The following is a 14,504-nucleotide window of genomic DNA, read 5'->3' on the forward strand; positions in this document are numbered from 1 at the left end:
AGGGATCTGTCCTTGGACACCTGCTGTTCGTGAATTTTATAAATAAATGACCTGGAGGTACAGGTGGAAAGAAGGGTGAGTAACTTTGTGGAGGACACGAAGATAGGAGGAGTTGTGGATGGAACTGCAGGTTGTCGAAGATTACAAGAGGATACAGACAGGCTGCAGAGTTGTACATAAAAATGGCAGATGGAGTTCAATCCGGACAAGTGTGAGGTGATGCATTTTGGAAGGACAAACCAGAAGACAGAGTACAGGATTAATGGTCAGTTACTTAAGATTGTGGGTGAACAAAGGGACCTTGGCTTTCAAATCCATACATCCCTCAAGGTCGCTGCGCAGGTTGATACGGTAATTAAGCCGATGGGATGGTAGGCTTCATTAACAGGGGGATGGAGTTCAAGAGTAGAGAGGTCATGTTGCAACTCTACAAATCTCTGGTGAGACTACACTTAGAGTATATAGTGTTCAATTCTGGGCACCTCATTATAGGAAGGATATGGAAGCTATGGACAGGGTGCAGAGGAGATTTACCAGGATGTTGCCTGGATTGGAGGACAAGTCACATGAAGCAAGGTTAGCAGAGCAGAATGAGAAAGGTAAAAAAGGTAACAGAAAGGTTAGCAGAATGAGAGCGGACTTGATAGAGGTCTATAAGATTATAAGAGGCATAGATAGGGTCGTTAGTCTGGACCTGTTTCCCAGGGCACCAGCAGAAAAAAACACCAGAGGCATAGGTACAAAATTAAGGGAGGGATGTTTTGGGGAGACATCAGGGGTAAGTTTTTTTACACAGGGTTGTGATTGCCTGCAATGACTTGCCAGGGATGGTGGTGGTGGCTAAAACGTTAGGGGTATTTAAGAGCCTATTGGACAGGCACATGGATGAAAGTAAAATGGAGTGTTATGGGGTAGTGTTGGTTTAGTACATTTTTAAGGGTTATATGGGTCAGCACAACATGGAGGGCTGAAGGGCCTGTACTGTGCTGTAGTGTTCTATGACTTTATGGTTCTATGGAGAAACTCGGTGAAACTGACACCGGAGGAGTGTGACTGGACGGCGTGCAGGAAATTTCACTACACGTCTTAACGCTGGAATGTGTGATGAGGCCATGCCGGAAGAGATTCACAGGCGGTGCGTGACAGGACTTTGTGTGATGGGACGGTGTGGAGGGAGATTCCCTCTGTGTCTGATCCCCGGAGTGTGTGATGGGACGGTGTGGAGGGAGATTCACTCTGTGTCTGACCCCGGGAGTGTGTGATGGGACGGTGTGGAGGGAGATTCACTCTGTGTCTGACCCCGGGAGTGTGTGATGGGACGGTGTGGAGGGAGATTCCCTCTGTGTCTGACCCCGGGAGTGTGTCATTGGACGGTGTGGAGGGAGATTCACTCTGTGTCTGACCCCGGGAGACTGTGATGGGACGGTGCGGAGGGAGATTCTCTCTGTGTCTGACCCCCGGAATGTGTCATTGGATGGTGCTGTGGGAGATTCACTCTGTGTCTGACCACGGGAGTGTCTGATGTGAAAGTGTAGTGTGGATAACGCGGCGCTTCTGAGGCAGGAGGTCAAGCGTGGGAATAAACGGAGACATATACCGAGAGGCAGTTACATCCAAGGTGGACATAGGTAACTGGTTGACAGCCGGGAACGGGAAAGCGTTTCAGCAGCCAGTGCAGTGGTCATCCTCATCAGCAGCCGGTATAACACTTCAGATGCAGTCGGGCATACGGACTAATAGAGGGAGGTCCCTGTGGTTGGCTGTTTGGGGTGGGTCTGTATCCTGACCCAGAAGGCAAGGGGGGAAAGTAGAGACACGCTGCGGTGATGGGGGATTTGTGAGTTTTGGGAATAGACAGGAGGTTCGCCGTGCCAGAATGAGATTCCCGGATGATATGCTGTCTCCCCTTGCCAGGGTCCGGGAAATCTCAAACCGAGTCCTCAACACTCCTAAGTGCGAGGGCGAGAAGTCACAAGTCTGTTCACTGAGGAGGTGTAATTAAATTCATTCTGTAATTTGTGAGGGAGAACCGTCAGTCACATGCATCAGTATCAACATGGAATAATGGGACTGACAGAGGCATCAGAGAGGAGCTTGCCCATGTAGACAGGAGGTGGGGACTGGGTGGGATGCTGGAAGTCTGAAATTTCTAGTAATTTTACACAATGAACAGGATACATACGCCCCAACGAAGAAGAACTTCTCACATGATCAGAGTAGACATCCGTGGCTGACAAAGGAAATTAAGGATTGCAGTTAAGCCAATGAAAGCTCATGTAAAATGGCAAAAGTGAGTAGGAATTGGATGACTTGAAAGTTTTTAAAATCAAACAAAAGGCAACTAGAAAGGCTGTGAAATAATAATTAAAAAAAACAAACACTGGAATATATCTGGAATATGATGGATAACTAGCCAATATTATAAACGCTATAGAGTTTCGCCTGGGAAGGTTTCCAGGGCGCAGGCCTGGGCAGGGTTGTGTGGGAGACCGGAAGTTGCCCAATCTGCAAATATCCCCTCTCCACGACACCGATGTTGTCCAAGGAAAGGGCACTAGGACCCATGCAGCCTGGCCCCGGTGACATCGCACAGCAATGTGTGGTTAAGTTCCATTCTCAAGGACACAACAGACTGTCTCAGCTCGAACCAGTGACCTCCAGATTTTCAGCCTGAGTCTGGCCGTGTTCGTCTGTGATCGGACGGTGTGCAGGGAGCGTAAATCTGTGTCTCACCCCGTGCGTGTCTGATGGGACTCTGTGTTCGATACAGATGTATTTGACGAGGAGCTACTGCGAGAAGGAGGGAGGGCGGGTGAATGCCTTTGGTGGATGTGAGGTGGGTTATGTGTTTGTCTGACACAGGGAACGCGCGCCTGGATGAAGTTCCGCTCTGTGTCAGATATCTCTGTGATAGGACGGTGCGGAGGAAACTTCTCTCGTTTACTGAACACTGTGATGTCTCTGGGCAGAAGGAGCACCATACTAAAGTTGACCACGGGAGTGTGCGGCGGGAGGAAGCAGCGAGTGTTTTCTTTCCTATCTGACACGGGAGGTTGTATTGGGGTAGTGTGGAGGAAGGTTCACTGGGTGTTTGACCCAAGGAGTGTGTGAGAGTGTGGATTAGGGTTAGGGTCGTGTGTGATGGGCCAGTCTGGAAGGAGCGTCACTCTGTGTCTGACACCGGGAGATGATGATGCGACCGTGATACAAGAGCTTCATTCTTCGTCTGTCCACGAGAGTGTGTGACGGGACATTGTGAGCGGAACCCAAATCTGTGTCTGAGCAGTAAGGAAGTGTGCGTTTGAATGGCCCGCAAGGACTTTCACTCTACTACTGATGGGACGGTGCCGTGGTAGTTTCATTGCATGTCTGATCTCTGGAATGTGTGATGGGACGGTGTGGAAGGAGATTCACTCCGTGTCTGATCCCGGGAGTGTGTGATGGGACGGTGTGGAGGGAGATTCACTCTGTGTCCGACCCCGGGAGTGTGTGACGGGACGGTGTGGAAGGAGATTCACTCCGTGTCTGATCCCGGGAGTGTGTGATGGGACGGTGTGGAGGGAGATTCACTCTGTGTCCGACCCCGGGAGTGTGTGATGGGACGGTGAGGAGGGAGATTCACTCTGTGTCTGATCTCTGGAATGTGTGATGGGACGGTGTGGAGGGAGATTCACTCTGTGTCTGATCTCTGGAATGTGTGATGGGACGGTGTGGAGGGAGATTCACTCTGTGTCTGATCTCTGGAATGTGTGATGGGACGGTGTGGAGGGAGATTCACTCTGTGTCTGTCCCCGGGAGTGTGTGATGGGACGGTGTGGAGGGAGGTTCACTCTGTCTATGTCCCGGGGGTGTGTGATGGGTCGGTGCGGAGGGAGATTAACTCTGTTTCCGAACCTGGGAGTGTGTGACGCGACGGTGTAGAGGGAATTTCACTCTGTGTCCTACCCCGGGAGTGTGTGATGGAATGGTGCGGAGGGTGATTTACTTTGTGTCTGACCCCGGGAGTCTGCGTTGGGAAAATGTGGAGGGGGATTGACAACGTGTCTGACCCTGGGAGTGTGTGATTCGACGGTGTGGAGAGAGATTCACTCTGTGTCTGACCCCCGGAGTGCGTGATGTCGTTCTTGTGGAGGGAGCTTCACTCTGTGTCTGACTCCGGGAGTGTGTGGTGGGACGGTGTGGAGGGAGATTCACTCTGTGTCTGACCCAGGGAGTGTGTGATGGGACGGTGTGGAGGGAGATTCACTCTGTGTCTGACCCCGGGAGTGTGTGATGGGACGGTGTGCAGGGAGATTCGCTCTGTGTCTGACTCCGGGAATGTGTGATGGAACGGTGTGGAGGGAGATTCACTCTGTGTTTGACCCCAGGTGTGTGTGATGGGACGGTGCGGAGGGAGATACACTCTGTGTCTTACTCCGGGTGTGTGTGATGGGACGGTGTGGAGGGAGATTCACTCTGTGTCTGACCCCGGGAGTGTGTGATGGGACGGTGTGGAGAGAGATTCACTCTGTGTCTGTTCCCGGGAATGCGTGATGGGACGATGTGGAGGCAGATTAACTCTGTTTCTGATCTGGGAGTGTGTGATGGGACGGTGTGGAGGGAGATTCACTCCGTGTCTGTCTCCAGGACTTTGTGATGCGACGCTGTGGAGGGTGATTCACACTGTATGTGGCCACGGGAGTGTGTGATTCGACGGTGTGAAGGAGATTCACTCTGTGTCTGACCACGGGAGTGTGTGGTTGTAGGTGTGGTGTGAGATTGACACTGTGTCTGACCCCGGGAGTGTGTGTTGGGACGGCGTGGAGTGGGATGGACGCTCTGTCTGACCCCGGGAGTGAGTGTTGGGACGGTGAGGAGGGAGATTCACTCTGTGTCTGACCCAGGGAGTGTGTGAATGGACGGTGTGGAGGGAGATTCACTCTGTGTCTGACCCCGGGAGTGTGTGATGGGACGGTTTGGAGAGAGATTCACTCTGTGTCTGTTCCCGGGAATGCGTGATGGGACGATGTGGAGGGAGATTAACTCTGTTTCTGATCTGGGAGTGTGTGATGGGACGGTGTGGAGGGAGATTCACTCCGTGTCTGTCTCCAGGACTTTGTGATGCGACGCTGTGGAGGGTGATTCACACTGTATCTGGCCACGGGAGTGTGTGATTCGACGGTGTGAAGGAGATTCACTCTGTGTCTGACCACGGGAGTGTGTGGTTGTAGGTGTGGTGTGAGATTGACACTGTGTCTGACCCCGGGAGTGTGTGTTGGGACGGCGTGGAGTGGGATGGACGCTGTGTCTGACCCCGGGAGTGTGTGTTGGGACGGTGAGGAGGGAGATTCACTCTGTGTCTGACCCAGGGAGTGTGCGAAGGGACGGTGTGGAGGGAGATTCACTTTGTCACTGACACCGGGAGTGTGGGATGGTAGGGTGTGGGGGGAGATTTACTGTACGTGTGATCCCGGGTAGTGTTATCTCTCTGACCTTTGGAATGAGTTCGTTGATTCTGTTGGTGTCTGCTACCATCAGCTTGCTTCCCCAGTACACAACAGCAAACATGATCAGTTCCTGAGGATTGGAGAATGGCTTATGTTATCCCACTTTTTAAGAAAGGAGGGATGGTGTAAACAGAGAACTATCGACCTGTCAGCCTATCCTCAGTAGTGGGGAAAATGCTAGTCCATTATTACGGATGAAATAGTGGCATATCTAGAGAGCAGTGATAGGATTTGGCCAAGCCAGCATGGAATTACCAATGGTAAATCATGCTTGACTAACCTATTGGTGTTTTTCGAGAATGTAACCAGCAAGTTAGACGGGGGAGATCCAGTGGATGTAGTGTTCCTCGATTTTCAGAAGGCATTTGATAAGGTCCCACGTAGGAGATTGGTGGGTAAAATCAAAGCTCAGGGCATCGGTGTGGGGGGGGGGGGTGGTGGGGGGGAGGCATTGAAATGGATAGAAAACTGGTTGGCAGATAGAAAGCAAAGGGTAGCGGTGAATGGGTGTTTCTCGGGATGGCAGGTGGTGACTAGTGGGGTGCCACAGTGCTCGGTATTGGGACCACAACTGTTTACAATTTACATCAAAGATTTAGATGGAGGCATTGAGAATAACATCAGCAAGTTTTCTGATGATACTAAGCTGGCGGGCAGTGTGACATGTGATGAGGATGTTAGAAGAATTCAGGGTGGCTTGGATTGGCTGGGTGAGTGGGCAGATACTTGGCAGATGACGTTTAATGTGAATAAATGTGAGGTTATCCACTTTGGGAGTAAGAACAGGAAGGCAGATTATTATCTGAATGGTGTAGAGTTAGGTAAGGGTGAAATACAAAGAGATCTAGGAGTCCTTGTTCATCGGTCACTGAAGGTGAATGAGCAAGTGCAGCAGGCAGTGAAGAAGGCTAATGGAATGTTGGCCTTTAATACAAAGGGAATTGAGTACAAGAGCAGGGAAATCCTCTTGCATTTGTACAGAGCCCTGGCGAGACCACACCTGGAGTATTAGGTACAGTTTTGGTCTCCAGGGTTAAGGAAGGACATCCTGGCTGTAGAGGATGTGCAGCATAGATTCACAAGGTTAATTCCTGGGATGTCCGGACTGTCTTACGCAGAAAGGTTAGAGAGACTGGGCTTGCACACGCTGGAATTAAGGAGATTGAGAGGGGATCTGATCGAAACATATAAGATTATTAAGGGATTGGACAAGATAGAGGCAGGAAATATGTTCCAGATGCTGGGAGAGTCCAGTACTAGAGGGCGTGGTTTGAGAATAAGGGGTTGGTCATTTAGGATAGAGTTAAGGAAAAACGTCTTCTCCCAGAGAGTTGTGGGGGTCTGGAATGCACTGCCTCGGAAGGTAGTGGAGGCCAATTCTCTGGATGCTTTCAAGAAGGAGCGAGATAGGTATCTTATGGATAGGGGAATCAAGGGATATGGGGACAAGGCAGTAACCGGGTATTGATAGTAGATGATCAGCCATGATCTCAAAATGGCGGTGCAGGCTCGAAGGGCCTATTGTCTATTGTCTATGATAGATCTGGCCACCACAGACTCGTAGAACATCCTCAGCATCGTCCGGCAGATGTTAAAGGGCCTCCGTCTCCTCAGGAAGTAGAGATGGCTCTGACCCTTCTTGTAGACAGCCTCAGTGTTCTTTGACCAGTCCAGTTTATTGTCCATTCGTATCCCCAGGTATTTGTAATCCTCCACCATGTCCACACTGACCCCTTGGATGGAAACAGGGGTCACCGGTGCCTTAGCCCCCCTCAGGTGTCATATTAAGCTGCAGATGATTCTGCTCGCACCATGTGACAAAGTTTCCCACCGTCTTCCTGTCCTCAGCCTCATCTCCCTTGCTGATGCATCCAACTATGGCAGAGTCATCAGAAAACTTCCGAAGATGGTAATACTCTGTGCAGTAGTTGACGTCTGAGGTGTAGATGGTGAAGAGAAAGGGAGACAGGACAGTCCCCTTTGGAGCCCCAGTGCTGCTGACCACTCTGTCTGACACAGAGTGTTGCAAGCGTATGTACTGTGGTCTGCCAGTCAGGTAATCAATAATCCATGACACCAGGGAAGCATCCACCTGCATCACCGTCAGCTTCTCACCCAGCAGAGCAGGGCGGACGGTGTTGAACGCACTGGAGAAGTCAAAAACCATGACCCTCACAGTGCTCGCCGGCTTGTCCAGGTGGGTGTAGACATTGTTCAGCAGGTAGATAATGGCATCCTCAACTCCTAGTCGGGGGTGGTATGCGAACTGGAGCGGGTGTAAGTGTGGCCTAACCATAGGCCGGACCTGGTCTGGAACAAGTCTCCCCAGGGTCTTCACGATGTGGGAGGTCAATGTCACCGATCTGTAGTCATTGGAGCCACTGGGGCGCGGCATCGTCGGCACAGGGACGAGGCAGGACGTCCTCCACAGCACAGGAACCCTCTGGAGACTCAGGCTCAGGTAACCCTAGATAATTTCCAAAGTAACGACATTTACGGCACAGCGTTGTGGGCCGAAGGGTCTGTGTTGTGCTGTTAGTTGATGTGAAATGTTATCACCGAGCTACACTCGATAAGGAAGTCAAACATTCTGCCGCAGAGGGAGACGCACTGTCCCGGATGTGGAGATTGTTGATAAGAACTTAGGAAATGATTGAGGATGTTCTACGAGTCTGTGGTGGCCAGATCTATCATAGACAATAGACAATAGGCCCTTCGAGCCTGCACCGCCATTTTGAGATCATCCTCAATCTAAGCATTTGTCAATAAACGGCAGCCCGATGTGGGTATTGTAATTGTCCAGATGGTCCAAGGCCCAATGGAAAGCAAGTCAGATGGTGTTCCATTTGTCTACCAATGGCAAGGCTAGGGCGAGTGACGAGGGAGTAGAGGGATAAGGGTTAAAGGGCAGGATCTCCAGGGTAGTCATCTCAGTATTGGAACCCGAGCACCATGCTCGCCGGGATTATACAGTTTACACTCATGGATGTCTACCCGTTCCAGCGGGATGGGAACCAGAGTGCCAGATGAGTTAGCGGAGAAGTTGTGGAGGCGGATGATGGTGAGAGCTCACAGAGAGTTTGTAATCAGATGGTTGAGGTCAGTGAAACGCCTGCCCTGAGCTCATACGTTTCAATGCAGAAGGATGTGAGGAAAGGCTGAAGATAGTGCTGAAGATGAGGTAACTGGTTTTACAAACAGAGGAAGGCGATTTACTCTCTGTTAGTGTGTACTGAGGGGGCTGTTGAACGGGAAACGTTGCAGTCAATCGTCTGAGCTGCTTGGTCAATTGTGGACAGCATCGAAAAGCACAAACACAGGACTGAAGGTGCTGAATTTTAATGTGTGGAGTATAACGAATAAAGCGGCGCTTCTTTGGCAGGAAGTCAAGCGTGGGAATAAACGGAGACATCCACAGAGAGACAGTTGCATCCAAGGTGGACACAGTAAACTGGGTGACAGCCAGGAAGGGGAAAGCGGTTCAGGAGCCAGTTCAGTGGTCATCCTCATCAGCAGCCGGTATAACACTTCAGATGCAGTCGGGCATTCGGACTAATAGAGGGAGGTCCCAGTGGTCGGCTGTTTGGAGTGGGTCTGCCTCCTGACTCAGAAGGCAAGGGGGGAAAGAAGAGACACGCTGCGGTGATGGGGGATTAGTGAGTTTTGGGAACAGACAGGAGATTCGCCGTGCCAGAATGAGATTCCCGGATGGTGTGTTGTCTCCCGCTTGCCAGGGTCCGGGATATCTGAAACCGAGACCACAACACTCCTAAGTGCGAGGGCCAGAAGTCACAAGTCTGTTCACTGAGGAGGTGTGATTAAATCCATTCTGTAATTTGTGAGGGAGAAGCGACACTCACATACATCAGGATCAAAATGGAATAATGGGACTGACAGAGGCATCAGAAAGGAGGTTGCCCATGTAGACAGGAGGTGGGGACTGGATGGGATGACCGTAGTCTGAAATTTCTGGTAAATTTACACAATGAACAGGATACATACGCCCCAACGAAGAAGAGGTTCTCACATGATAGGAGTAGACATCCCTGGTTGACAAAGGAAATTAAGGATTGCAGTTAAGCCAAGGAAAGCTCATGTAAAATGGCAAAAGTGAGTAGGAATTGGATGACTTGAAAGCTTTTAAAATCAAACAAAAGGCAACTAGAAAGGCTGTCAAATAATAAAACAAGCTGGAATATAACTGGAATATGATGGCAAACTGGCCAATAATATAAAGCAGGACACTCTAAGTTTATTTTTTAAAATTTCAGTTTATAGGCACCCGTTGTTCTAGTGAGACCATGGACTTTCGCCTGGGAAGGTTTCCAGGGCGCAGGCCTGGGCAGGGTTGTGTGGGAGACCGGAGGTTGCCCAATCTGCAAGTCTCCCCTCTCCACGCCACCGATGTTGTCCAAGGAAAGGGCACTAGGACCCATGCAGCTTGGCCCCAGTGACATTGCAGAGCAATGTGTGGTTAAGTCCCTTTCTCAAGGACACAACACGCTGCCTCAGCCGAGGCTCGAACTAGTGACCTTCAGAATTTCAGCCTGAGTCTCGCCGTGTTCGTGTGTGATCGGACGGGGTGCAGGGAGCGTAAATCTGTGTCTCACCCCGTGTGTGTCTGATGGGACTCTGTGTTCGATACAGATGTATTTGACGAGGAGCTACTGCGGGAAAGAGGGAGGGTGGGTGAATGCCTTTGGTGGGTGTCGGGGGGGTTATGTGTTTGTCTGACACAGGAAACGCCGGCCTGGATGGTATTCCGCTCTGTGTCAGATATCTCTGTGATAGGACGGTGCGGAGGAAACTTCTCTCGTTTACTGAACACTGTGATGTCTCTGGGCAGAAGGAGCACCATACTATAGTTGACCACGGGAGAGTGCGGCGGGATGAAGCAGCCAGTGTTTCATTTCCTATCTGATCACGGGAGGTTGTATTGGGGTAGTGTGGAGGAAGGTTCACTCGGTGTTTGACCCAAGGAGTGTGTGAGAGTGTGGATTAGGGTTAGGGTCGTGTGTGATGGGCCAGTCTGGAAGGAGCGTCACTCTGTGTCTGACACCGGGAGATGATGATGCGACCGTGATACAAGAGCTTCATTCTTCGTCTGTCCACGAGAGTGTGTACCGGGACATTGTGAGCGGAACCCAAATCTGTGTCTGAGCAGTAAGGAAGTGTGCGTTTGAATGGCCCGCAAGGACTTTCACTCTACTACTGATGGGACGGTGCCGTGGTAGTTTCATTGCATGTCTGATCTCTGGAATGTGTGATGGGTCGGTGCGGAGGGAAATTCACTCTGTGTCTGACCCCGGGAGTGTGTGATGGGACGGTGCGGAGGGAAATTCACTCTGTGTCTGACCCCGGGAATGTGTGATGGGACGGTGTGGAGGGGGATTCACTCTGTGTCTGACCCCGGGAATGTGTGATGGGACGGTGAGGAGGGAGATTCACTCTGTGTCTGACCACGGGAGTGTGTGATGGGACGGTGTGGAGGGAGATTCACTCTGTGTCTGACCCCGGGAGTGTGTGATGGGACTGTGTGGAGGGAGATTCACTCTGTGTCTGACCCCGGGAGTGTGTGATGGGACGGTGAGGAGGGAGATTCACTCTGTGTCTGACCCGAGGAGTGTGTGATGGGTCGGAGTGAAAGCAGCGACACCTGCTGTCTGAATCGGGGTTGGGATGTTGTGGTGGGAAGTTGACTGTTTCTGATCCCAGTCGGTGCAATGGGATTTATGGAGGGAGATTCACTTCTGTTTGTTCCTGATTTGCAGTGCCAGCGTGTCCTCAGGGCTGGATCGAACATGAAGGTCGGTGCTATTTCCTATCCATCCTGGAAGAATCTTATGATGGATCGAGGGAACATTGTTCAAACTTTGATGCAAGGCTCCTCGAAATAGGTTCAAAGCAGGAAGAGGTAAGTGATTTCCGGGGTCTAACAAAGTTTGAACCTTACCGCGCCGTCCCATCACACACTCCCGCGATAGACAGAGAGTGGAACTCCCTCCAGAAGCAGAATCAGAATCAGGTTTATTATCACCGGCATGTGACGTGATATTTGTTAAATTAGCAGCAGCAGTTCGATGCAATACATAATCTAGGAGAGAGAGAGAGAGAGAGAGAGAGAGAGAGAGAGAGAGAGAGAGAGAGAGAGAGAGAGAGAGAGAAAATAACAATAAATAAAATAAAACCTAATAAAAATAAACAGGTAAATAAAACACCTAGATTGAATAGATTATTTAAAATGTAAAAAAAAACGGAAATATTCTACATTATAAGAACTGAGGTAGTGTACAAAGTTTCCAGTCCGTTCCGGAATCGGATGGCAGAGGGGAAGAAGCTGTTCCTGAATCACTTAGTGTGTGCCTTCAGGCTTCTGTATCTCCTACCTGATCGGAACAGTGAGTAAAGGGCAAGCCATTGGTGCCGGAGGTCTTCAATAATGGTCGCTGTCTTTCCGAGACTCCGCTCCCTGAAGATGTCCTTTTGTAGGCAAGCGCCCAATATGGAGCTGGCTAGATTTACAACCTTCCGGAGCTTCTTTCGGTCCTGTGCAGCAGCCAGACCCGCCCCCCCAACATACCAAACAGTCATGCAGCCTGTCAGAATGCTCTGCACGGTACAATTATGGAAGTTTTTGATTGTGACAGAATGAAGTCCCTCCACGCCGTCCCGTCAGACACTCCCTGGATCAGGCACAGAGTGAAACTCCCACAAACCTGTCCCAACACCCATTCCTGGGATCTGACACTAGGGATTCCATCCCTGTGCCGTCTCGTCACATTTTCCCGTGGTCAGGCAAGGAGAGACGCTAAATGTAACCGTTAGGTTCTACCAGCATGTTTTGTCTGGTGTGTGAGGGCGATACTGCCTCCGGCCCGGCCAAACCGAGAAAAGCTTGTTTGTGTGGACGCGTGGCCCAGTTACAAATCAATCCCACGAAATAACGAGCAGTACGCCATTTGCAATTAAACAATTGAACTTTATGATTCTTCATTTAACTACAGGGTTAGTCTGGAAAACAATTTTACCATTTTAACGAAACAGTCTAATGCGCTCCTTGGAGCTGACTGTTTTCCCGTCCGTCCGTTTTCCATCGATTTCCCCTGGGCGTGGTCGTCTCCCGACCCCATTCCAAGTCCGCTCAGGCCTGCAGTCTACGATTACCCCGTTCTGGCATCTTCTCTCTCCATCTTCTGCCGAACAAAAGGCCGCGAATCCCTCGCTTTCGGTCTCACAGGAAAGAAAATCCCTCCCATCACGGAACGTCACCCATTCCGAAGCCCCCGTTATCTCTCGTCATAACTCAAACACACTGCTGCTACAGAGAAACCATTACATTAGTAGTGAAACATTTCCCAGGGCGTTGCTTGCATACTAATGGAAGGGATTTAATTTTACAGGAATTTGTTTCCACCTCTATCGGCGAAGTATACCAAACTTACTGGATTGGAAAATGCAGATACGGGTGAGATTTGGACTGTTACAGGTCGGTGGTGTGAGTGTGACAGGGGCCCGTGTGGAGAGTATGGGAGATTGGGATTAGTTTGGAGTCTGACACGAGGCCGTGTGGAGAGAGCAGGTCAGTGGGATTAGTCTGTTGACTGACCCAGGGTTGTCGGGAGAGGGTGGTGCAGTGGGATTGATTTGGGATTTGACTCGGGATTGTCGGGGAGAGCGGTATAGTGGGATTCGTCCGGCCATGGATCCGGGGCTGGGGGGCGAGCGCAGATCAGTCGATTAGTTGTTTTCGACGATCTCCGGTCGCCTGATGGATCTGTTTTGACTCTGTTGACATTGTCTAACCCTCTTTCATAGGAATGTGGACTCTAATCTCCTGCGCAAGTCCTATAGCCGGTCCAGCTGCAGTAAATGCAACGCGTACCGGGGCTACAATCCTTGCAAAAGTAAACGCAGATTCATCTGCGAGAAGTCGGCACATTTATACCCGGATATTCCTGCAGAGATCCGAGGTCTCTGTCAACACCCCGAGGGAAAGACTTAAATCAAATGAAGGCATTCCACTTCTCCCCATTCAATCTACCCCACTCTCAAACTCCCATCTTTTTACTCTTTCCCACCCTCTCTTCCCCTCCTTCCTACCCCAGTCTCCTCCTCTACTCGCATCCCCATTCTCCCGCACCTCTCCCTCTCTCCATCTTGAACACTTTTCACCCTTCCCGCCCCGCTCTCCCTCGATCCCCCCTTTTAATCCCCCTTTCTACTCCTCTCTTTGCCCTTCTCCCCAGCTCATTCCGCTTCTGCCCTTGCTCTCTCCCCCTCGGACCCCATTCTTTGCCTCTCCGCTCTCCGTTCTCACCACACACTCTCACCTCAATTCTGTGAACTCTGGCTCTCAATTCCCCAACCCAGGGGAATAGACTGCGCACATTTACCCTCTCTGTGCCCCTCCTGGCTTCATACCCATGCCCCAAGAAATGTAAACTCATCCTTCCTGCTTGCCTTCTATCCGTAACAGACCCTCGAGACCCGGCAACATCCTCGTAAATCTCCCTCTGCACTCTTCCCAGCTCAGTGGCATCTTTCCTACAGGCGGGGGACCAGAAGTGAACACCGCCCTCCAGGCGCGGCCTCAACGATGCCTTGTACAACTTCAACGTGACCCCGGTACGGTGCAAAGATGTAAAATTAACGTAAATTGGGAGAATTAATAAATACTGCAATGAAGGTGAATACCGAGGGAGTGTTTAACGGCTTGTAAATTGTTGAGTTTACAGGCGTCTGTACCCCCTCCCCGATGGTACCGATGAGCCCAGGGCATTTCCCGACGGGAGGGGGTCCTCGCTGATGGATACGGTCTTCCCGAGGCATTCCTTCTTGAACATGTCCTCGATAGAGGGGAGGGAGGGTTGTTGACGGGCAACAATTGGCACTTTGAGCCTTAAAGGGAAGGTGACCGCTCACCACACTCCGGGGAACGGACGTGCCGAAACCTTGATGCCTGTCTCTGTTCAGTCGGGAACTTGGCACCTTCTTCGTGTTTGCGTGAATGTGCAATCT

The 14,504-nt window shown here is 50.8% G+C and overlaps 1 protein-coding gene across 1 annotated transcript in view; it reads left to right on the forward strand.

Annotated features, from left to right (window-relative positions):
* Positions 1 to 14,057, forward strand: part of LOC132388970 (C-type lectin domain family 17, member A-like) — a 56,208-nt gene extending 42,151 nt beyond the window's left edge. The window contains exons 8-10 of the mRNA XM_059961394.1: positions 11,258 to 11,400; positions 12,887 to 12,951; positions 13,302 to 14,057. Of these exons, the coding sequence (XP_059817377.1) occupies positions 11,258 to 11,400; positions 12,887 to 12,951; positions 13,302 to 13,488 (395 nt within the window). The 3' untranslated portion in view covers positions 13,489 to 14,057. The remainder of the gene's footprint in view (positions 1 to 11,257; positions 11,401 to 12,886; positions 12,952 to 13,301) is intronic.
* The last annotated feature ends 447 nt before the right edge of the window (positions 14,058 to 14,504 follow it).

This window comes from Hypanus sabinus, unplaced genomic scaffold (genome assembly GCF_030144855.1).
Source record: "Hypanus sabinus isolate sHypSab1 unplaced genomic scaffold, sHypSab1.hap1 scaffold_445, whole genome shotgun sequence".
NCBI lineage: Eukaryota > Metazoa > Chordata > Chondrichthyes > Myliobatiformes > Dasyatidae > Hypanus > Hypanus sabinus.